At 44.5% G+C, this 24627-nt stretch overlaps 1 protein-coding gene across 4 annotated transcripts in view; it reads right to left on the bottom strand.

Annotated features, from left to right (window-relative positions):
- Tmem164 (transmembrane protein 164) overlaps positions 1 to 24627 on the bottom strand; it is a 152218-nt gene that overhangs the window by 7538 nt on the left and 120053 nt on the right. For all 4 annotated transcript variants that reach the window (XM_034484985.2, XM_034484983.2, XM_034484982.2 and 1 more), the window contains one exon: positions 23330 to 23408. In XM_034484985.2, coding sequence (XP_034340876.1) covers positions 23330 to 23408 — 79 coding nt within the window. The remainder of the gene's footprint in view (positions 1 to 23329; positions 23409 to 24627) is intronic.

The raw sequence follows: 24627 nt of genomic DNA, 5'->3' as shown, positions 1-24627 counted from the left end.
ATTGAGCAGTATACTGCGAGTATGAACACTGGTCTGTCTGATAAGGGGGTGTGACCTGGACACCATGTTGTCGCTCAGCTTTCTGAGGACACACAGAGGATGAAGAGAGCTGCAAGGCTGACAGGCGCCTAGGCTTTCAGACATTCTACTGCAAAGCCTCTATCCATCACTTTCTCTACTGTCTTTTCATTCCCTTTGACTTCTGCCTACCAGCCCTCTCCCCCCACCCACAACCTCCATCCCAGTGCAGTGGAATGGCACCGGCGTGCCTCAGATACCAAATGACTGCAGGGATGAACTTGGATGTACGCGTGTCCTTGGCCAGTAGCCAGGTCAGCAGCCATAGTCCTTTGGGAAGGAGAGGATGAAGTTTCAAGCCCAGGACAGCTGTTCCTTCCCTGCGCTTCTCCCGTGTTGTGGCGGGAAAGGAACATTCAGATCCTATCTGGGGACATGTTTCTCAGTGTCTTCACTGACCCTTCACAGAGCCCCATGTTTGCCCTATGGCTTCTGTGTATCATCTGTCCCGACCAGACTGACTGTTGCCAGGCGGGGAGCTCTCTCTAAAGCTCCTCTTCACCTCAGCCCTGGATGCACCGTGGACACACAAACCATGCTTGCTATACAGCAAAGCACAGAGTTACTGAGGAATCATAAAATATAACTTTGGTTCAATGCTAGTAGTGCCCTGAAGGCTACTTTCGAATACCAATAAAACCCAACCCACAAACCACCCTTATCTGCACAAAAGATATTGACACTTTTTTTTTCTCTATAATGTTGAAAAACTGGAAACAAACCAACTAGGGAGATAGGTTAAATAAACCACAATACCTCGATGTTGTGTAAATGTCCCCTGCCATTCAAATGGCAATCAGATTGTCCATGCATGAAGAAACCAAACCAGTCCCAGGTGAATAACAACAAATATAAAAGGCAGAACATCAAACAGTACAGACATGAAAGAAAATACAATGTAGTATCTTAAAAACAAAGGCCTGGGGGGAGGCGGGGGTCAGACAGCCTTATGTTCTCCATGGGAATGACCCTGAGCATATCAGACTTCCTTCAAAGTTGTTTTCCTGTGTAGGAACTAGAGACAAGTATCCACTTCTCAGGGCTGAGACATGGAAGAAGACATTACAGAAAGCAGACCCAGCAGCTAGCCTAGCATGGAACTGTTGTCATCCCAGGGATCACAGGCATCCAAACTCACACGGGCAGGAAGACGAGGGCATTCTTGGGGAAATGGACACCTCCTCTGTGAAGGGAGACTGCCTGTGGCAAATATGATCTAATATTCCATTTCTTCAAAAAAAAAAAAAAACCAGTAAAAAGGTCCTCTATACACTGATAACCCAGCCCACAGAGCTATATGCAAACTGTATGCAAACCCACATAATTCTCTTTGCTAGATACCTGGATGTGACTCTTGGGATAATCCTAGTGAAAAACCAGTTTTCATCAAGGGGAAAGTAGAAACCAAATAGCTTTGGGGAAAATTCAACACATCATAAACCTCTTTTTTTTCCTACTTTAAGAAAGTATGTGACATTTTTCTGCTAGCATCTTCTATCCCAGGAGGCTAGAAGCACATCATGAGTAAAGGTAGGGGGAAACCAAAATAAGAGTTTCTGTAAAATTGATTTCTGCCAGAAGGAAGCTGTAGGAGTACCAGGAAACTAGGCAATAGCTCCAACAGTAGCGAAGACCCCCCCCAGAGGGCCCCCCAAAGGATCCTTCTTCCCTCCTACACTCTCACTCACAGAGAATAATACCAAGGACTCAATCTTGAGTCTTGCTGGGTAGGGTAGCCTGCTATTATCCCATCTTGTTGCTTCCTTCAACTCACTGACTTACTTGTGCTACCCACTCATTCAATATCTATGACGCACATTGGACTCCATAGCAAAAGTGGGGAAACAGTCTTGGCTAGTTCCTGTCCTTGACAATCTGTTGCAGTTGACAAATGGCAATTGACAAATGGAGGAGCTGACATGGTGAAGGAAGCATGGTCAGGACTGGCTACCCCAAGGAAGGGAAGAAAACCAGAGAGGGTCATAGTTCAGGAGATTTGAACAACAGGAAGCACCTGGATTTGGACATGACAGAAGGAACATTCTAGGTTGAAGGCATAGCCTGAAGAAAGGTATACAGATGTCTGTGGCAGGCTATCTGTGTGCAATTACGTGCAGTTCCTTGTTACAGGACAGCACAAGAATGCAAGAGGTCTCATGTGTCAGGAGGTAGCTGGAGAGACAAGAAAACAGGACCTTATAAAGAAGGAGCCTTGTCATCCAGGCCAGAGAACTTGGCCTTTATCCTCTATACAATGAGAGGCCACTGAAAGATTAGGAGATGAAAAGGTTGGGTCTACGTATCAGCCAGCTGGATGGCTTCGGCAACAGTGGAGACGGTGGATCAGAGGGAAACACAACTGAAGGCAGACTCAGATACTGCCATGAGGGACACAGATGGCTTGGCCCTTGGCCAGACTTTATAAAGGAAGACCATCTATAGGAATTTCCTGGTCTATGACTTGAGGAATTGACAGAAGGAGGTTAGGGGAGAAAGGATCTCAGATTAGGGTACAGTACTGAATGCTGTAAGCTATACCAGCAGCTGCCTCCATACAGTTATGGCTGCCCAGGGTCTAGAGTTTGGAAGAGGAAAATGGTTTGAGAACACAGATTGGTGTGTAGCTAAAATCACAAAGACGAGTCCACAAAACAAGGTTAACATAGGTCTGGAAAACAGCAATATTTAGGTGGCTAGGGGAAAAAAAAAAAAAAAAAAAAAAAAGAACCATAAGATGAGCTTGATGACAAAACTACAGAAGCAGCCATAGAACTGGAAGAGAGGTATCCTAGAAGTTGGGAGAACACAGTTAAGGACCAGCAATGTTAAACGCCCTCTCATAGGTACTGGTCACTAGACACATACAGCAGCATATAAATGCATTAAACCAAAGATCTGTCTCCTCATTCTCTCCTCATTAAGCCACACCTGCCTAGTGACTGCCATATTAGATGGGGCAGACACAAACCATTTTCATAACCACAGACAATTCCAGTGAGGATGTCCTTCTGCTGGGGATGGGGCGGGAGAGTTGAGACAAACATTCAATGCAGTTCAGAAATGTGTGGGCCACTGGTGGTGCTCTTTGTTAGGACAATTTCAGGAAAGGAGCTATGAAGGAGCAAAGTGGCAAAATAGGTTTTCCTGTTTAAGCAGAGCAAGGAAGTAAATTCTGGGAAAAGGTGTCAGAATATAAAGCCACATAGAAATGATTGGCCAAACCCTTTACATTCTCCATCTTGTCTCTGAATGCCCTGAGCAGCCTTCTGGGCTTTTATGTTTTGGTTTGGTTTGGTTTTGAGACAGGATCTTGTATCCAAGACTGATCTTTCTTGCAGAAATCTCCTGGTCTCAGCCTCCCAAGGGGCTGGGATTACAGGTGTGCACCACACCTGATTCAAACTTTTGTTCTTACCCAACAGACCTGTCCCTATAAGTCACCTGCTGCCTCAGCAGCCCTCTAAAGTCCCCTTTCTCTAACTCCATGGGACCATGCCCAATAGTGCAGTGCTTGTTTGCTTGTTTTTTCCTTGCTCTTTCCAGACTGCTACCCCCCCCAACTGCCAGTGATGCACAACATTTCTCCTTCTACCGTCAACTGCAGATGATGGATGGTGGTCCTTTTGCTCTGAAAATACTGACACCTGCCTTGGTATCACTCTCTCAAGTTTTTGCCTTCCTAATTCTTGTTCACTGCTACATGTCCCTGGAAGACTCTTCCAGGACCCACTCAAATTTCATGGCCTTGTCTCCATTACCACACTTCAGCCATTCACTTTCATGGTCAACCCTGAGACTGTGTGATTAGGAATGGCTGCATCCTCTCTCTGATCTCAAAGGCAAACATTCCCCCTTCAGCCATCACTATTTCCTTTCCCCGATCACTTCTTTAAGCCATGACTCCACCGGGTCTTTGACACTAAAAGCATCTGCAATCCAATCTCTTTTAAGTTTCTCTGTATAACAGCCTAGGCTGTCCAGGAACTCGATTTGTAGACCAGGCTGGCCTCAAACTTCCTGCCTTTGCCTCCCAAAATGCTAGGATTCTAGCTCTTCCTTCCTTTCTTAAATCCCATGGCCTGTTACTCTGATGATCCTTTAGTGACACCTTTGTCTCCTCTCACTATGGCTAGAAAAAAACAAATCCTCTGCCCTGGTTAAATTTCATCCATTTCTTCCCTTGACTGTCCCCACATAGCTTAGCATGGCTGGAGAAAAGCAGCGGCACCGACATCCTCATGTCCAATCTGTCATCACAGACCTGAAGTGCATCTTTCAGGTTGCCAGGCAATCACACTCTATTCCCCTGTCCATTCACTCTCTCGCTTTCTGAGGTCACAATTTAATATCCTCTCCTCTCTTCTCGAACCTTTAATACTTTCCTCCTGGCTTCATTGTCAAACGATGACCTGGGCACTTCCTGTTTCGCCTAGAAAAAAGAGAATTACACAAAACATCCTGAGCCCTCACAAGCACATTTAAACACCCACGCATTAACACTTGCTGGGTTTGCTCTGCCTTTATCTCTGCAACCCAGAAGAACCATGAAGAGAGGGTCTCAGTCAAGGGCAGACTTTCCTTTTGGGACCCTGATACTAGTCCCTAGTCTCCCTACCGATCCACAAATTCTTTTTCTTTCTCTTACAACACTTGTTTCCCCTTTCCTACTGGAGTAGTCTGGTGACCATGAAAACAAATTAAATGTACAGAGATTGCTCTCATTTAAAAACAAGCACTTGGCAGCTCCCGAGAGCTCCCAGTAACTGCTTGTCCCTCTGTTAAAACAAAGATAGAACACCTTTACAACAAATACACATTGGCTGTATCTAGACTGGCCAAATCGGTAGCTCTGTCACCCAGAGCTTTGAATGTAGCTAGTTTGAATTGAGCTGTGCTCTTGTACATGTACTAAATTAAATATAATTTTACATTGGTTATATTTGAATGGTAGTTTTTTTTATAAACTATGTATAATGAAGTATATTTCTAATATTAGTTCCACCTGTTTGTCTTACCTATTTTTAGTGTGAGTATAAACACCTGAAATTATATATTTAACTTACATATTTTTATTAAATACTGTGCTCTATTTTTGTACCCCAAATTCTTCTCTTCCTGCTCTCTCTTAAATTCACTTATATCAGGTTCCTCATCCCCCATTACAATTGTTCCCATCAAAGCCACAAGTGACCTTTTCATTTCTAGACACAACGACTAATTTGCAGGCCCCATCCTATGTAGCAGTTCTTGAAACATTGGCCACCTGTTTCTGAGCAACTACTCGCTCTCAGCTGTTTTCCGGCCTCTTTCCCTGCTTCTTAGCCTTCCTTTCCATTTCTTTCTCATGGTGCTGATGTCCAATGATATACAGGATCAGGCTGCAGAACTCAGAACTTAAAGTTCGCTCCTGACTTTTATTCTATAGCTGGTGCCAGCAAACCTCATGGCTTTAATATGGTTCACATGCTGATAACTCCATAATTTACTCTAGAATCAATAGCGAATGGGTGTCTCAACCTTAGGCCAAACTTGTGATCTTAGCTTATCACTGTAGTAAAGGCTGAAAGCTCATTACACTTTCTCAGAATCCAAACCTTTCCACAACAATTTATCTTTGTGACCAACAGGGCCCCATCACATGGATTGCTTTAGCCAGTGGGACCTCACCAAAGAAAATTCAAAAAGATATTTGATGTGCACTTGGGCATCTGGGAGTGGCCTCTTTGAAATACTACTCAGAGATCCACAAGCCATGAACAGCTGTGTGAATAGAGGCCCAACAATTTCAGGGTCCCAGCTGGGTCCAGGGAAGACCAGAAGAATGTCTTAGTCATTTCAAGCTGTTTTAACAAACACCATAGACCAGGCACCTTGAACAACAGAAATTATTTTTCCATTTCTGAAGGCCTAAAAGTCCACAAAAGTATCAGGTGGCTGGTTTCTGCTGAGGGGCTCTCTTCCTGGCTTATAGATACCACCTTCTTGCTATGTCTTCCTCACATGACAGAAAAGAGGGCGGGGGTGCCAGTTCAAGGTCTGCTCTCTAACAGGGGCATAGATTCCATCATGAAAGAATAACTTATTACTTCATCCAACCCGAACTATATCCCAAAGACCCAAATCTAAAATAACATCACATCGTGGGGCACAGCTTCGATAGATGAATGATCTTCAATGAACTCCATCCGTCCATATAGAACTGGCCAATGGGACCCCCACAATTGCAAGAACTAATTCTAAGTCACTAAGTTTTAGGGATGGTTATTACCTCACATTACTTAACTGAAACAATACCCCACACACATCAAACCGAACCAAACCAAAGCAAAAGCACTACATAACCCCAAAAGCGTTTCTTCTTAGTTTAGTAAATGGGCATTCATTCCATTTGACCGGGTCAAAAACCTTAAATTCACTCTTGACCCTTTCTTCTTTGTCTTTCTCATCCTATATTTGATTTCATCCACAAACTACTGGCTGGCCCTTTAACATGTACTCAGAGCCCAACACCTTTTCCCTATTTGTACTGTATCCCAATTTGAGCCACCAGCATTCACTCCCTAATTTATTACAGAAAGCACTGACATTTCCCCCGTGTCTTCCACTTCATCCTTGCACACGTGTATTCTAAGTCAGCATAGCAACCGAGCAATCCTTTAAAAATGGAAATTAAACTCACAGGTCCTCCCCTCCTACAATGAGCTCTCACACACATAACTTAGCTAGTTTTAGTGTGGTTATCATCTCTAACCTCATGTCCTACTATTTTACCTTCCTTCCTACGGCACCAGCCATATTGCTGGAATAATCTCAAAACATTTCTGTCTCGTGGCCATTACACTTGTTATCTCCCCAGCTGGCCATATCGTTCCCATAGAGATCAAAGGGCTTGATCTTTTGCCAGCTAGCCTTTGCCCAAATGTCACATTGTCAGTGAAGCCTTTCCTTTAAATGAGGCCATTGCATTCAAAAGCACAGCCCTCCGTGCAGTGTCACATATGTTCCTCTGTAAGATCGCCTCTTGCATCACACTTAACATTTAATTACCCTATGTACTGTTCCTGTTTCTTTACTGTCTGTCTCCTCCCACGTGGATATGATGTCCACGAAAGCAAGGATACTTACAGGGTTTGCTCTTTGTGTTTCAGTCTCGGTAGCTACTACACTGCCAGACACCAAGTGGAGATTCCAAAAATATTTGTTGAAAGAATGGCATTCGAAGGCCAGTGTTCGGAACTGAAGTACTTCATACAGTCTATACCTTCCTTAGACTTAATGGGATGGAGACAGAGTAAGGGGTGGAGGTCACTTCAAGAATACAGCATATTACTTTCCATATCTGGGGCAACACAGACCATGTTGGGACTGAGTTAAAATGGAGGTTGTGATTCAGGTGGTCTGGGCAGAGTCGGTCAGAGCCTCTGTATTTCTAACCGGCTCCCTCTGACTTCTGAGGCTCAGAGTACCCTTTGACCAATAAGGACTAGAGTTCTGTAAACTGAAAGAGAGATCATGGAGGAAGCTACAAGGGATGGAGAGCAGGGCTGATCTACTCTCAACTCAGAAAGTCTAGTATGGATGGATCATGAAAGGATAAGGAGGTGAAACTGGCAGGTTTTGATGACTGGCTAAATGGAAGATGGGGCTGTGAAGAGTTAAGAACCACTGATTAACTTAGATCTCTGGCCTGGCTAATAAGCTAACTAGCCAATAGAATTGGAAACATTGAAAAAAGGGTGAAGGTTTGAACAAAAGAAAGAGAATGATGGGCTGGTGAGATGGCTCAGCGGTTAAGAGCACGGACTGCTCTTCTGGAGGTCATGAGTTTAAATCCCAGCAACCATGTGATGGCTCACAACCATCTGTAATGAGATCTGATGCCCTCATATGACCGAGCTGGGCCCGAAGTGAGCAGGGATCGGAGGCCTGGAATGAGTGGGGCTGGAGCAAGAGGCAGAGGGGAAGGAGGAAAAATGAAATAGAATGACAAGTTTAGCTTCTGACAATGAGGCCATCTTATCTTCAATGTCCTATGAATGAGACAGCTGCATTCCTGCTTTTTGTAAGCCTTCCATGTATTTTGCATACATGGTGCTCCCTGCAAAGGTGTATGTGGGTGGATCCAGTGTTATGATTGAATCCTGATGCTGTTAACCTAAATGTATGAGTTAATCCATTGACAGATTCATGATCTAATGGACTCACTGCAGGGGAGTGGCTCCCCGTAGGTTTGGTCTTGGAAGGATCTATCTTTTCTCTGGCCCTTTTCTCTGTCTCTCTGCTTCCTGCCATCACAAGATAAGCATGTCTGACCCACTGTGTATGCTCCCTCTGCTGTGATGCTCTGCTTTGTCACAGACAGCTCAATAAACAGCAGAGCAGTTGACAATGGACCAAAATCTCAAAAAACTGAAGTCAAATTCCATGTTCCCACTTCTGAAGCTGTTTCTTCCTCTGGTATTTGTCATGTGACAACACCAACAACAAAAAATAAAACAAAACAAACACACAAACAAACAGACAAACAAAGGGAAAACTGGTCCAATGCAGTTTTAACTGCCCAGAAGCTATTTTCATGTAGAACAACCTCTGGATGACTCTGGATAGCTGATTCAATATTCTTAGCCACCGAATGCAGGTCCCTGCCTGGTTTCCTTTCACCAGGTCCCCTAGTGGCTAAAATGAGTCCTATATCTATAAATAATATGATTTATTACAAAGCTGGAGGAGAGTTGTACTCTGGGATATACAATGGAGATGAATATAGTCAACACCTACTCCAACAGGCTCATCCCACAGGGGCTAAGCCATGTGCCACTGTGCCTGTGACTCTGGCATCTTTAAAGCCCATCTTCATCTGAGTGTCACAGGCAGCACTTAGGGGAGAGTTCTGGGCAGGTACAAAATCCAGTGGGTAGACCTGACCTATCGAGAAATTTTAGGGTCTAAAGAATGAGCTCTCAACTTCTACTCTTTCCAAGTTGAAGGTCAAAACGTCTCAAAGCCTGAGGGATCCTTTAACAGGAAACTTTTGGACCACGTTCCCCCCCCCCCCACCATCCCCATCTTGCAGGAACTGAAAAGTTAACCCCACAGAAACACTGAACCGAAGTGCTATTTAAACACAACACACCACTATATGGCCCTGTTAGGCGCTGGGTACAAACTGAGTCCCTGGTGAGCTGTGAGCACGGGGAAGCCAATTCCTGGATCATCTGAGTCAATGAGGCTTGATGTTCATTCTGTATCAGCCATTCTGAGGGCAGAGACTCAATCTTCCATGGCACAGGATTCCTTGGATGGCTGATTAAAACAGTTTTCTGGAAGCCAGCCTACAGTTTGGGATTCAGTAGGTCGGAGGAGTGGCCTCCAACCTGGAATCGGAAAACTGGCACTGTTACCAGGTCCCCTGGTTCAAGTGATGCAGCTGATGTTGCCCTACACTGTCTGGAGGAAGTTGTACGAAATGCAGGCAGGTTCTTAGGACCTGCTTTTTGGGACTCGAACCCTAGAGGTAGGGGTGGAACCCACAATCCTACTTAAGTAACAAGCGCCTTAGGGTGATGTAAAACTTGGGGTTTGTGACAGCACAGGAGGTCCACTAGAGCCTAAACCCTGGAGCCTGAAAATACACTAGGGAAAGTCACTAGTAAAGGAACAAATAATTTAGCCAGGTGGGAACCTGCAAGGTGATAAAATTAAGGCAGAAAACCCTTAATGTAAGCTTTTGTTCCCACAAAACCCCAGTGACATCCTCCGCAGCAGGAAAACTTCAATGGCCTTCTGAGATTCCCCTACCTGCCCTATTGTGTAAGGCTCAGCCCTTGGCCACAGTTTACGTTCCTCCACTCAGCTCCCCTCCCCACTCAGAACTCACCCCCAACTCAGGAGCCTTTGGACATTCTGTGTGTTTTCTAAGCCTTTCCTCTGGCCTTGTCCAACCAGAAAAACAGAGTCAAAAAGCTTAAGTGATAAGAACTTTCCCAGGGCATTAACCTTTGCCAGCCAGGATGGTTGCAATGGGCTCACCTGGGCAGAGAAGCAGGAGACCCAACCTGGACCCTGAGGTAAATTACCTTTGGGTCAATGTTGATGCAAACAAAGAGCTTTGGTTCTACTGGGTCGGGAAACCAACTAGTGGGCCTGTGCCTCAATTCTCATGTTTCTGACAAAGCTGAAAGCCAACTGGGAAAGTAGCTTTCCCAGATCACAGGACAGCAGGGTTCTTAAACCGCAGTCTCCTGAAATGTACCCAAGGGCTGCTGAATTGTTAACACCTGAAAACAATCACTTCTTCACTAGAAAGACCCTGTTTGCCAATTCTGGAGCTAGCTCGCCCTCTAGTGTACACAGAGGGATTTCCTTGCAGCCTAGAGACCAGGCAAAGAGAAGACAGCAAACAGGGGGATATTTAGAAAAGCTGCCTCTTGTTTTCTACATTTATGTTTGAAAAAAAAAAATAAAGAGCGAAGAATCACAAGAGGTATCAAAGTTAAAAGAAATTATCAAAACATCGCCATTGTTTTGTAACCCAGGTATGTTTCTTTATAAACGCATGCTGTAAGATTTATCAGCAAATCTGATGAATCACCCTAATTTCAAAGCCCTGAGGAGCGCTGGCAGTATATGGAGGGCTCTGCAGCTATTGTGATGCAACAGGAAGCAGACTGTGTTGGCCAGGGACAACCAAGTCACAGACAGAGTTAACAGACCAGACACCTAGCCCTTGGCAGAGGAAATAGAGTCCCTGTGCTACTAAATGCTCACTCTGCTTTCAAGATCCCCACTTTTACAGGTCACATGTCACCAGTGCGCTCCTCCGGGTCACTATGAACTTCACCCTCAACTGGCAGCCCTCCTTTTCACACAGGCCTCTTTCCTAACAGCATTCAGGGGAATTTCAACATCCGCATGTGGGTGGGTGCCTCTTCCATTGCCCTTACTTTTGTGGCATCTTGACCCTCCGCAGGTCTGCTGGACCTTGTTATTCCCAGACTACGATCTGTCATCACCCTTATGGACTTCACCTCTGAGAGGATAATCTGACCATGACCTCTGAAGAGTTCGGCTACCAATCCCCTTTCTGTCCTCAACAAACATATATACACACACACACACACTTTACCTACTTGTAACTCTGCTCTCTCCTGGCCTCCCTTCTGTTCAGCCCAGCTTGGACCCTTTTGACCTTTAACCTCTGGCACCAGCCCTTAAATTTGATCTAGTGGGCAGAAGAAAATTTTCATCCCTCTCCCCACAGTAGGTAATTCCCAAGGCATCCCATGCTAAAGGTGGGAGCTGAAGAAACTGGATACTCAACTTTACTGGGTTAGTAGGCAGAGTCTTTGTACACTGGCAAACAGAAGCCATCCCTGTAATAGTGAACAGCTAGCCCACCACTGCCTATGCAACAGGCACTATTGAAAGCACTTTACACATATGATGCCATGTAACGTTCATTATGACTCCGTAATGGAGAACCACTATTCTTGTTTTGCAAAGAAACTTGGCTGGTCACACAGCTGCCATGGAATAGACACAGAACTTGAAAATAGGTCATCTACACAGTGCACAGCAGGTGCTTCTATCATGTGCATGTCAGTATAGCCAGTCTCTGGACAGACAGACCTGTATACCTTCTCTCTACTCTACTTCTCAGTGCCTTTGGCAGGGTGAGGAGTAAGACAGGACCTGCTTTAGCTAGAACCACCTTCTATTCTCTGGCTGTTCTTCCAGGTGACCCAAGTTTCCAGTACCCAACTGCCTGTAATTTCAGTTGCAGAGGATCCAATGCCCTCTTCTGGACTCCACAGGCACTTGGCATACAGGCAGGCAAAACACCCATGTACACAAAAAGAAAAGTATAGTATGTATACAAAATAATAAAATAAAAATAAGGTTAAAAAAAGTTCTGTGAGATAGCTCAGTTGGTATGATGACTGACTTAAGAATCCATATGTAAAAAAGCAGGTGTTTACTGTTCTGCCGAGATTCCTAGGGACATTCTGCTACACTCAGAGGTCAGTGCCTTGCTCAGCCATCACCGCACAAAGTGGACAGCACCTAAGGAACAACACTAGAGCTTGACCTCTGGCCTACACACACATCCACTGTATATATGCACCTGCTCACATAATTCACTCATGTACACATGAACATAGAAACAAAACCATTCTATGAACAGTGCTCAAACAATCTAGACTCCTCTTCCATTTCCTCGCCACCCAGTCCTCTTGTCATTGTCATTTCCAATGTATCATCTCAGCAAGTGTCATAACCTCGTAATTCACCAACTCCTGCTTCTCTTTAATGCCGTCAAAGGTCTCTCCCGCTACTGTCCTTGTCATGGGATTTGAACTGAGCCAGTCCTGGCGAGAAGAGACAACAGGAGGAAGGGAGGAAAGGGAGAGCAGAGGAGAGGAAACAGAAGAGCTGTGAAGGGAAACCTCCTCCACTGGTTCTTCCGATGCCCACAGACCCTCATCCCACATTCTTCATGTCCCATCTTCTCCCGAGACCTGATCTTGCAGCACTTCTCAGATCACATGTGGTTTGGTTACTGCTAGTCAAATGAAATTTCTACTGGTTTTGCTTCAGGACAACTCAGCTGTCCTCCTGTTATTCCAAACCTTCCTACAATCTCCCGACAGCATTTCTTTGTGTACCCTCTCAGCATTGCTTTATCCCAAGGGTCCTCCCCTCCAGGTTCCCTGGTCCCACCCCCAGCTACCTAGCTCCTCTGGCCCACCTTATTCATTACAAATCTTGTGCCACTACTTCTGTAGCAATGGCAATGAAGTCAACCCCTTCCCAGAATTCCCTGAACAGTTCTAGAACTTTCTATCCTGCTGTCTCCTAGACAACTCAGCCTGAATAGAAGGAAGCACTCAAGCTCAACCATGTCCTTTCTGCTACAAATTGAACAAGTATCCCCTAAATTCACGTTGGAGCCTCACTGCCAATGTGATGGTAAGGGTGGAGCATTACAGGGTAGAGCCCTTATAAATGGGATCAGTACCCTTATACAATGGGTCAAAAGGACCTGTTCATCTATGGCTCATTCGAGGATGCGTGGATGTAGACAGACAGTGGTACCCATGAAAAAAAGGGCCCTCACCAGATTGCTAATACCTGGATCTTGGGCTTCTCTGCCTCCAGAATGGTACTTTTGTTACAGTACTCAGAAAAAAAAGTCACTTCCTAAAATATGTGCCTACCTTCTGTGCCTTCTCTGTTACTGGTCCTGTCACCTATGTCCAAATCCTAGAAGACTTGTGGACTTCACTGTCATCCTCGCTCGCACAGTATTTCAAGTATAAAAAAATGATTAACTTAATCAATGTTTATTATTCATTTAGTGATTTAAAACAAATATCCAAACTTGTTATAGCTCCTGAGATTAAAAACGTGTGACTGCTGCCACCTGGTGGTGAAACACAAATAACAACCCCCTCGCTGAGCAATGGCTACTGTCAATGAAATACTAAAAGTGGAAGAAAGGGGGCACTTAAAAGAAAGTGTGCTTTCCAGTTGCCTCAGGGAGAGACAGTTTGGAACAAAGGGCAATACCCTTAAGCTAAATTATAAAGGGGGACCCAGAGTCCATGGGGGGGGGGGGGAAATTGGTGTGGTGTGGAGTGTGTGTGTGTGTGTGTGTGTGTGTGTGTACACGTACATACCAGGAAGGTAGGGAGGTCGGGGGGTGGGTGGGTGGAGAACAGCAGATTGCATGCTTCCAAAAGACTAAGTAATGGGTCAGAGTCCGAGTGATGGGAAACAAGATCAAGATATGCAAGGTCAGACTGGAAGTGACCTTTCATATCATGTGAAGGAATGGGCACGTACAGAATCCACAGTGGACAAAATCTGACCAGAGCTGCTTGTTCTGATGATATGGTGAACAGACATGACAACAGGAAAGGTATGGGATGTAAGTGAGAAAAGTAACCGCCATCTTAGAGGATGAGAAACTCCACTAGGCTAGGGGATGGGGGTGGGGAGGAAGGGCCAGAAGGGGCTGGCACTATAGAGGAGTTTAAAGTCAGAACTTCTGAACTGGTCAGTGGAGAACATGAAGCAATGGAGGGGAACTGAACTGGAGGGCAATGGAGGACAAGGAAGGAGAACACGTTAGGAAAAGGGCTCTAAAAATACAGAATTTGATGCTAGCAATATTCTTTTGAAGTGCTCCCAGACTGCACTGCCTGTCATCGGGGGAAACTAGCCTCTGAGATGGGCAAAGCAGAGGAGCCCAAGCAGCAAGTTCAACAGGAGCAAGGGAGCCAGGAGATAGGAGCATCTGGCCCTGGGGGAAAATCAGCATCTCAAAGAAGGAAGCAGAAGCTGCTAAATCCATTGCTAATCATGCAATCTGTCCCAGCAGGGGTTTGTGGCTTTAGAATTGATCAAGGGATAATCCTCACCCCATCCCCAGAGCCCACAATCTAGTAAAGAAACACATATATAAATTCATGAGAGGCAGGAGGATTAGTGGTGAATAATAATCTCTGAAGTAAGGGGAAACCACTCCATGCACCAGACACTGAGTTAAAGACTTGTCATACACATCAGCTCTGGGGATCCTCATGACAATCTAGAAGGTAGGTACAACCCTAACTTGCAAGTGACAAAGACAAAGAGACCTCAAAGCACTAGCTCCTATTTCATAGCCCACTAGCAAGTGACAATGTCAAGTTTTGAACCCAGGGCTCCAAATCCAGTGACTCTATGATGTGTAGAAGCCAGACTGCCTGCTCCTTTTCAAGTGCCAGAATAAATTCTACAAGGTACCCCTCAGTTTTTTGGTGCCATGGACCCTGACCCTTGGGGCAGTTGAAGAAGTATAACTATTCCTCCCTCTTAGAATGACTTTGTATGTGTGTGTGTGTGTGTGTGTGTGTGTGTGTGTGTGTTGTGTGTGTTGTGTGTGTTGTGTGTCGGTGTGTATCTGTGTGTTCCCCCACAGATAAATTAGGAAGTATTCCTACATGTTCATATATCACCATGGAGATGGAAAAGACTTCTTAACACAACCCCCCCAAAAAATTCTACATGATCAAAACCACAAAGTCAAAAGACAAAATATATATATATATATATATATATATATATATATATATACATATGTATATGATATATATATATATATGTATATACACACATATATATACACATATGTATATGATATATATATATATATATATCTCACAACTGGTTTTTATGGTGTTGGCGATGGAACCCCAGGGCTTCATATATTGGTAGGTCAAGCTCTCTATCAATTGAGCTATATCTACAGCCTTGAGTAAAATTTCTATGCGTAAGACATTGAGAGTTACAGAAGAAACCAATCATATTAAAATCTAATTATTGAAATATTTTTGACTAGCAAATACGCATGTTGAAGTTGAGGCACTAATAAATGCGAATATGCATTTTTGAGCTACCTACAGCAACAGTAATCTAAGAGGAGATCAGTGATTGACATTAAGGAAAAATATGCTTGACTACTTCAGAAACTGTAGTCTGTTGCTGATATTCAGTAACTGGCTGGAACACTTCATTTTCCTTACAGTTAATGCGGATGATTATACTTTTTTTTTCAAGGTTGTGGGCCCCAGGCGGGTTAGATTCCCATAAGTCTAGCGCGTACATGTGGTGATTAAATGAGATCAAGATTCTATAAGTAAAAGTAGAGAGAGAATGTGCAGCACACAGACTATAAAGGTCGGCTTAGACGATGCATCTTCTATTACGTGTATGTGCCTGTACATGAATAGTCTGAGCAGAGCTTTCCCCATTCACTCTGCCCTCAAACCACTAACAAAAGAAAAACTCCCCCGTCCTTCAGGGGCTGCTATGTAAAAAGACACCAAAAGACACCTGCTCAGCAGCCCACAAGGAGGAGGGCAGCAGGAGGGAAGGAGGTAGCCAAGGGAGTAGGGAGGGACGTTTCTGTGGGCACCTCTTCCATGGAGAAGTCCAAAGCTGAGTAGAGGTTAGACAATACTGTCCAAGCCGAGGGCTGACAGGGAGACAACTATTCTCAGCAGAAGCTTCAGTGCTGCAAACACACAGACGTGAACTGGAAGCTCGGGGACCACAAAGGGTTCTGTTATCAGCAAATGTTACCCTACAAGGAAGGGACTAAACAGATGGGGTCCGGTTACACAGGGGGTCCTTTTGTCCACTGGGTATAATGAGAACCAAATAGGAAAATGCTTCAGAAGTGGCTTTAGAATCTAGTAGAATGGGGTGTTAAGGTGAGTGGAAAACCACAGGGAGCCAACGGCCACTATTGAAGGTGATGACTACCAAAGCTGGATCCCCAGGAGTGGCTCTAGAGATAGCAGAAACTGTTACAATTATTTGAATAATAGCTATTATTAGTCCCATAATATACCTAATTCATGAATGAAGATATTATCAAAGAAAAAAAAAACAAGTGTATACAAGGTTTGATGCTACCTGAAGTTTCAGGCACCCACCTGGAGAGCCTTGGACTGTATCCCCTACACAGATAAATAAGGGAGGATTACTATGTGTTTATATACCATCATGTAGAAAGAAAGGGCTTCTTAACACAACTCAAAATCCAGGAGCCAAGGAATTAAAGACAGATAAATGTAAATGACAAAGAAATTCTGCATAAACAAGACCACAAAGTCCAAAGACATATCTGGAGGGCCATGTCAGCTAACCCCTAATAGCCACATGTAAAGAGCTACTGCGATTCAACTTATCTGAAGATGGACAGAATGGGAAAGCAGGCACAGAAAAGAAGCATGGAGTTCAAAGACTGAGGAAGCAGACACAACCCTATACAACAGTAAAAAGGTTCTGGGAGCATGGCTTAGTGGGAAAGTACATGAAAGGAAGATACAGAATACTAACAGTACACACAGGTGGCCTGGGTTCTATCTCCAGAACGGAAAGACAGGAAGGCTAGAAACATGTCTGGAAAGTGCTCAGTTTCACTCAAAGCAAAAGAAACTGAAAATAAAATTAAACTGCTATACTATTTTGTTTTGGTTTGGCTTCGTCGGTTTAGTTTTCACCCATCAGATAGACAAGAATAAAAAAGGGGAAAAAACATCATCTTGATAAATCTGTGTAGAAACAACCCAAATGTACATCAATAAATAATGCTTCAATCTCGTAACCCCATGTTACTGTGTAAAAGGAAAGAGGATCAATCCACAGTCGTGAATTCAAATGATGGATTGGTCATTAAACATCCATTTCCTCCTAAATGAACGGAACAGGGACACCTCCCGCCAAATTATGCTGGGATCAAATGAGCTAACACTTAAAGGAATAACCTGACATTACTTTTGGTAGAGAAAGTACAGCCATTTTTATTACACTATGTTCTATCATCAATATTATGGAATATTAAGCTGCCGTGAAAAAAGAAAGGGAAAGATATACTATGAGCCTAGTGAAGACAGTTCTCTAAGCTAAAACACAGCAACAGCTCTGATAGAAACAGCAGGTATGCTGTTTTTCAGTGTTTGGAGTAAGAAGTCAATTTTTTGATCATTTCCTTGTATAGTTATCCCTTGATATCCGAAGGGCTTGGTTCCAGGAACCCTCATAAATACCCAAATAAGCAGTGCTCAAGATGATTACACAAAACCGAACAGTGTTTGCACATAATATACACAAACCTTCCACATGATTTAAATCATCTTCATATAATTTACAATACCCAATACTATATAAACATTATACTAAACATTGTTATACTATATTGCTTAGGGAACAATAATGAGAAAAAAGTCTGTACATGTTCAGTGCAGACAAAGTTAAAAAAAAAAAACTTTCAAATAATGTTTGACTGAACCCAGGGATGGAGAAGGAAAGAGAACCCCAGGAGCCAGTGAGATGGGTCAGTGGGTAAAGGCCCACTAAAGACCTGAGTTTGGTCCTCAGCCCCACCCTCATATGGTAGAAGGAAAAAACCAAATCCAGCAAGTTGTCCTCTGACCTCCACATGCATACGCGTGCATGCACATAAAGAAACAATGTAACAGAACCTGTGGACCCGGAAGGACAACTATATTAAAGAAACAGTGAAAGGCTATCCAAAACCCAAATGGCTGCTACCTCTAATAGTGAGGGCAGGGGTGGAGCGTATGGAACAGGGTAAGAAAGGATACTTTTAATATCAGGGTTTTACTTTAGCTATTAAAGAAGGTTTGTAAGTCGTATAAAGAAACTGGAAGCAGGGAACAAAATTAATGTGTAAAATAAGCCAGCCTTATCTTTCACTGCCTCTTCCCGTGTTGAATAAACAAGACCAAGCAATAATGGTTCACAAGGCCTTTTTACTCCTGACCTCACCTGCTACTTGGCTTGGGTCCAGTGTCACATGGCTCCTTCCTCACTCTTAGCCTCCTCACAATGCTATTGTGTATGACATTCTGTCCAGCCACAAGAGTTCATGGCCCTTAAAGCTCTATGTGTCTGGTAAATTCTCACTTACCCTTCCAATCTCCTTAGGGGATCTCTCTCTCTCTCTCTCTCTCTCTCTCTCTCTCTCTCTCTCTCTCTCCCTCCCTCCCTCCCTCCCTCCCTCCCTCCGTTCCTCCCTCAAGCCCCTAGGTCAGCTTGTTTTGACCTCTGCTCCCTTCCTTCACAGCATAGCACTCACCGCCTTTTACCCTATTTCTGTAACTGATTCTTTTCTCTCAGGGGAAGAAGCACTGTCTGAAGTTCGCTTATTAGCGCACCCCAGTGGCCAGTGGGGAGAGTGTCTGAAAGAAAGCCCTAAATACAGAGTAGATGGATAAATGAATGGGTAGGTGGGATCCTGGAGAAAGGGATATTTCTAGATTCTACCTGGAGTGACTTTGGGAGGGAGGGAGGAAGGAAGTAAACACTGTTGCCAGACAGTGGCACATGCCTTTATCTAATTCCAGGAAGCAGGTGAATTTCTGAGTTAGAAGCCAGTTCGGTCTATAGAGAGTTCCAGGACAGCCATGGCTACATAGAGAAACCCTGTCTCAAAAAAAAAAAAAAAAAAACAAAAACAAAAACCGCAAACAAACAAACAACCCCCCCAAAAAACAGACAAAACCCCCTAAGACCTGATAAAATGAGGTAGTTCTCCAGAGGTATGGGGAATAAAAAAAAGGTGTGACTGGCTATTGTCAGGGCTACCTCTTCTGCTGAGACAGGAGAAGCATCTGAATCAGCGTGGGTAAAGAAGTGCAGAGCAGTGTTAAGAAAATTCCCATATATTCACTTCCGGGTTTGCAGGCATGGGACGGGCAGAATTCTGAGCACACAAAGAATAGGAAGTTTGAATATAGTGAGCAGGACGATTGAAGAAGGTGTGAAAAGGGCAGTGTGCGTGGGATATAAACAAAGACAGGCAAGACAGAGAATGGTGCTGACTGTTAAGCTGTTATAGAAACCAGGAAGCATCAGTGGCCTTCATCAGAATCCTTGATTTCCTCCACTGGGCTAAGGCTGGCCACACTACAAAGGAACTGGAACCTGCTCCCTGTTAGAGGGGACAGGAGGATATGAGATTCTCAGGAGCTGGTGAAAGGAAAATTCCAGTGACTGGTCATGGTGGTGCAAGCTAACTAGGAAGACAAGAAGTTGAAAAGAATGACATCACAGTCCAAAGAAATCGATGTAGCAGTTTATTATCTCAGAGCGGTCTTGGGGGAAAACAAGACCTGGTAGCTAAAAAGAAGGACATTTGGAAGCTAGGGCAGTAAGCCTGGAGAAGGGAGGGGTGCAACTAACACATTCTTCAATAAAAGTTCCTTGGAATGCTACCTGACCCTGCAAGAGAAATGCTAAGAATCAAAGGCCCCACACTTCTGAGAATGTGAGGGAACTAAACAACAATAACAACAACAAATTAGGTGACTGTAGGGGGTCAAAAGGAAAGTAGAGGTGGGCTGGGAAGACAGCTCAGTTGATAGACTGCTGCCTAGTAAATTCAAGATCCTGGGTTTGATCCTGATGCTACATAAAGCAGGCATGGTGATATGTATAGGTGCCTCTCATTCCACATTCAGAAGGGAAGAGAAAGAAGGAGGGGAGGGGGAAGTGGTAGAGAGACTGATAAAAGACAAAGCACATTTCCCCGAAGTGGAGATGAAACAATGAGAGAGAACAGTAGAGTTACCAGGCAACACAAGGGGCAGGGTCCACGGCCACAGCCTTGGGGAAAATATAGAGCTCTTAGTTCTGCTGAGAGCTGCTGGCCAGGTAGGACAGTTTGATTAGCACCATTCAATCGCTCTATCGTTTATGCTTCAATCATTCTGTAGTATATGCAGTATCATGGCATACCCTATGTATATATACAACTGCAGTGTGCAAGGTACAATGAAGAAAAACACACAAACATTAACAAGGACAAAGACAAGAACAACAATAACAACAACAACACAAAAAAACAAAAACAACAAAAAAAGGAAATGTAGTTCAGAGAACCAAAAGCAAAGGGTTAGGAAGAAAGGAAACTGGGAAAGGGCAGGCAGGGCTGGGGCAGGAAATGAACTTTGTGGACAAGAATGGCCATGTAGCCTGGGATGATGTCTAAGGATGGTGGAAATGAGGAAGGGATGGGGATTCCCACTTGATCCCAGACAGCCCAGCTGCCAGGACAGGAACTTTGTGCTCATGCCAAACAGCACTCCTGAACACTAGAGATGCCCATAGAAGAGCAAGCTTATCTTGAGTTAAAACTACCAAGCATTTCTTTCAGGAAATTTCTCGGAGTCTTGAGACTAGAAACCTGAAAGTGTTTTCTTGGTTTACAAGGGACTTATTAGCTCATCTCTCCAGATTCACGCCTCCTCCTGAAGGGGTAGAGCCCAAGGCTAAGGACCAAAAGCAACACTAGCCTTACTTTGGCAGAAATGCAGTTATTTTCTCTTTGTGTGCACAATTCCCACGTGAACAGCAGATGGCAGCAAAGAGTTAGAAAAAAACAGGCACAGGGAAATAGCTCTACACCATCTAGAGGGCCTTCGAGCTTCTATGGGTTGCTTAGGTGCTCTTACTGGGACCTGGAGTGAAAGGGGCATCATTCTTCCTGTCTTGTCAGCTAGATCCTCACCACGCTCAGGTGACAACAAGGGAATAGCATTAAAAGAATATACCACCCCTTTTTATGAGTTAGGGGCCTTGGATAATAGCAGCATTTCCTCTAGGGATATACAGTTATCTTCCTGGAAATGGTGCAGAAATGAAGAGGTGACCTTTGGAAACGGCATTGTTCCCGCACTCTGTCTGGTCTGTGGCACTTACTGTGCTGTGTGGCAATGCTCTGGCTTGGTCCCCAATCACAACTATGAACACCTGACACATGAGAGGCATTCAACGAATCCACAATGAATAAATTGTTGAAGTGAAGCAGGAAAAAAGGACACACAGGACACAATTGATTTCCGGGCTGCTGTGGTAAAGACAAAAACATCTGGCCTTCTGGACAATATTGTATATGGGAGGGAAACCTTGGGCAGAGCAGGCAGTTCAGCTCGCCATAGAATTCTAGCTTTGTTCCTTAGAGCAATGGACAGAGTATCTAATATTTTTGGCCTTAAGTTTCTTGTCCATAGCAGGATCCATGAACAGACTATTTAAAAGTGTACATAAACAAAATGTGCATAGTACAGATATTCTACACAGAACAAGCAGTCACAAGAAAGGTAGTTATTATTATTTACTGTGACTTTTATTACCATTGCTGGTACTACAGCTTCTGCTCAAGTGAAAGTGAAGGAATCTTTAAAACTCGGAACCGAGTAGCCATGAAGACCCAGAATCTCAATTCCTCAGCTCAGCTGCTTCCAAGCACACAGAAAGTGACCCGACAGAGGGCTACAGAGAATCACCCCTGTTTAGAGAGTTAGCATCCTGGGCTGGCTTCCCCTAACCACCTCCCACTCCCACCCAGAAGGAAGAAAGTACAAAATCGTTTCAATACCCAACACATAGATCTGGCCACACTTCCAAGCACCCATCTTAGAAGAAAGGGCCAATAAGATACCTATGGGCTGAGTGGCCTGGTTCCATTCAGACTACATGTAGTCCTTAGGTTTGACTATTATTAATTAGACCATTGCCTATGCCACCAGGGACAGAGCTGGGAGACAGCAGGAGTCTCCGGGATGTAGGAACGGCTGACTTCCCTGGAAGCTCAGAAGGAAAAACAACACTTTCAAATAAACTAAAGGGAAGAGTTTCTTTAACAGCATGAGACCCCTAGTGGCAGCACCAGGTTAAAGCAGCCTCAAAGAATAGTCAAAAGTTTGGAGAGCTGACCTGACAGGACCCACAAGGGCTGCAAGAGTACTACTACCAGCTAGTGAGCTGAAGGCCCCATGTGGCCTCAGGCCATGTTCAACGTGTTAAAAATGGAACTTTGCTGCCTGAAGTGCAATGGGAAAGGGTTTGTCTCCCAGAAAGTCCCATCCACCTAGACAGACAGGCTCTGGTGGCTGAGTAGAGAAGAAAATCCTCCAGTTCTGGAGGCTTATCAGGACACAACAGACGGCACAGGAACGACACTCTTCAGTCTACAACAGAGATCAGCAGAGCTTCAGCTTTCTCTGCAGCCTGTCTCTGCTAGGTCAGTGCTACCTCCATCTTAGCCACAGTGACATATGTAGTCATTTCCTATATGGAGGATGATGCTTCCATCTGCCTCTCTTCAATTCCATTCTCCTATTCTGTGCCCTTCTCATCCTTTCCGGAGCATCTCTGGTTCTGAGACCACAGACCCAAAAAGCAAGAATGCAAAGTCTCTCTCCTGAGAAGACAGAGTACGTCCTTCTTTCCTTCTCTGAAGTACACCCTGACCCAGGGGGAGGCGGAAGCATAAGAACAACACAGTGTGTGCTGGCTGCCATGCAAACCCCAGGACACCGACCAAGAACCCAAAACCCCAAACCTGGATCCTAAGACAGGCAGTCAGTGATACCATGCTCACTTACAAAGGGATGGTTCTTGGCCGGTCTCATTCATGCCCACTTTCCCAGTGCCTGGAGACTGACATTAAGCACGCTGTAGATACTCAGCCAAGCACCACCTCATGGTTCTGGTAAGCACCCAAGAGGGGGTGATTCCTCCAGAGACAGATAGACAGACAGACGGAGGGAGGGAGGGGAGAGGGAGGAGGGGTGGAGAGAGAGAGAGAGAGAGAGAGAGAGAGAGAGAGAGAGAGAGAGAGAGAAAGTAAGTAAGTATGGGGATGCCAGAGGCATCTGTTTACTGGCCTTACCTCCTTTCCAAAGCAGGTAGATGGGGACCACGTAGAGCATAACATGCTGGATGTAGTAAATCTCTAGTTCAAAGGGGAGCTGTGGGGATAAGATGGAGACAGGCATTTCAGAACAGTCGGCTCGTTAGACTCAGTTCAGAACCCACACACCCTTAACATGCCGGAGCCACAGGTGGTAAGTTCAACACTTCATCCATTCACTCCCCTTCACAGTTCAAGGAAAAAAATAACAAAGTGAACATACTTTCTCATCTCAACTGACACCTTTCAAGCTGTAGTTTACAGAGACGGTACATGGGAAACACTCTACTGGTAATAGTGCATTAAAATTGAATGGATGTTGCATATAGCTATATACTCAAGAGATTCACCAGGCATATCATCAGTGAATGGTGGACTTCAGTGATTTCTGCAGACAGGGAAGCTACTTTTAACACGGTTGCTATGGAGGTTTCTCAAGTGTGTCTTTAAGAAAAAAAATTTTTTAAGTCATTAATAAATAATGACACTCTGCAAAATACATTTGAAGAAGCAACCGTATAGTCTCACTCCTAGAAAGCAGATGGCAGAGAATTTAAAATGGACTCCTCGTTTGACAAGAACATTCAAAGGAAGATGTAGTGAACTCATATTCCCTGTGAGAAAGAAAAGGATCCTAGGTCTGGTCAAGTTCAGATCAATCCAAGAACAGAGTTTCCCCATGGAATACTTGCATGTCAGTTGAGAGTTTACCTTACTTTAGAGAAACTAACAGAAAGCCAGGCCAACTCTGATATGTTTTACCAAAAAGATCTTCCTTTCCCTCCCAACACCCGGCATCCTCCTCAAAACAGAGGTGCTTAGAGGATAGGAAAGAATATGATAAAGATATGCTGAATGAAACCCTCAAAGAATTACTTTTTTTAAAGACCAAAATAAAACAAAAAGACAAACCTCAGTGCCACACTAACTCTGGAGAAAAAAGAAATTTGCCATGGTTCCCCTAGCAGGGTGGGTTGGGGGGGCGGGGGCAGGCAGGTAGGTAGGTTGGTACACACAGACTCTAAGGCAAGCCTGGGAGACAAAAACTCCAGGAAAGTTGCCAGGTGCTTTCCCTGCTCCCTTCAGTTCAAGCACGGAATCAAGACTGTGCACTAATGAGAGCAAACAGTTATGGGTACCCAAAGCACAGTACCCAAGGCTATCTTGTGCCAAGAGCTGAAACCAAGAGCTGGCAGTACTCCCAGAATGGTAGCCGGGCCAAATGTGGACCCTGAACACAGACAATGGCTCTGGCTCTTGAGTACAGAATTCTACAC

The sequence above is a fragment of the Arvicanthis niloticus genome, chromosome X, assembly GCF_011762505.2.
Source record: "Arvicanthis niloticus isolate mArvNil1 chromosome X, mArvNil1.pat.X, whole genome shotgun sequence".
In the NCBI taxonomy this organism is placed as follows: Eukaryota; Metazoa; Chordata; class Mammalia; order Rodentia; family Muridae; genus Arvicanthis; species Arvicanthis niloticus.
The sequence above is the reverse complement of the archived record's forward strand: the minus strand, read 5'-3'. Positions and strand labels throughout refer to the sequence as shown.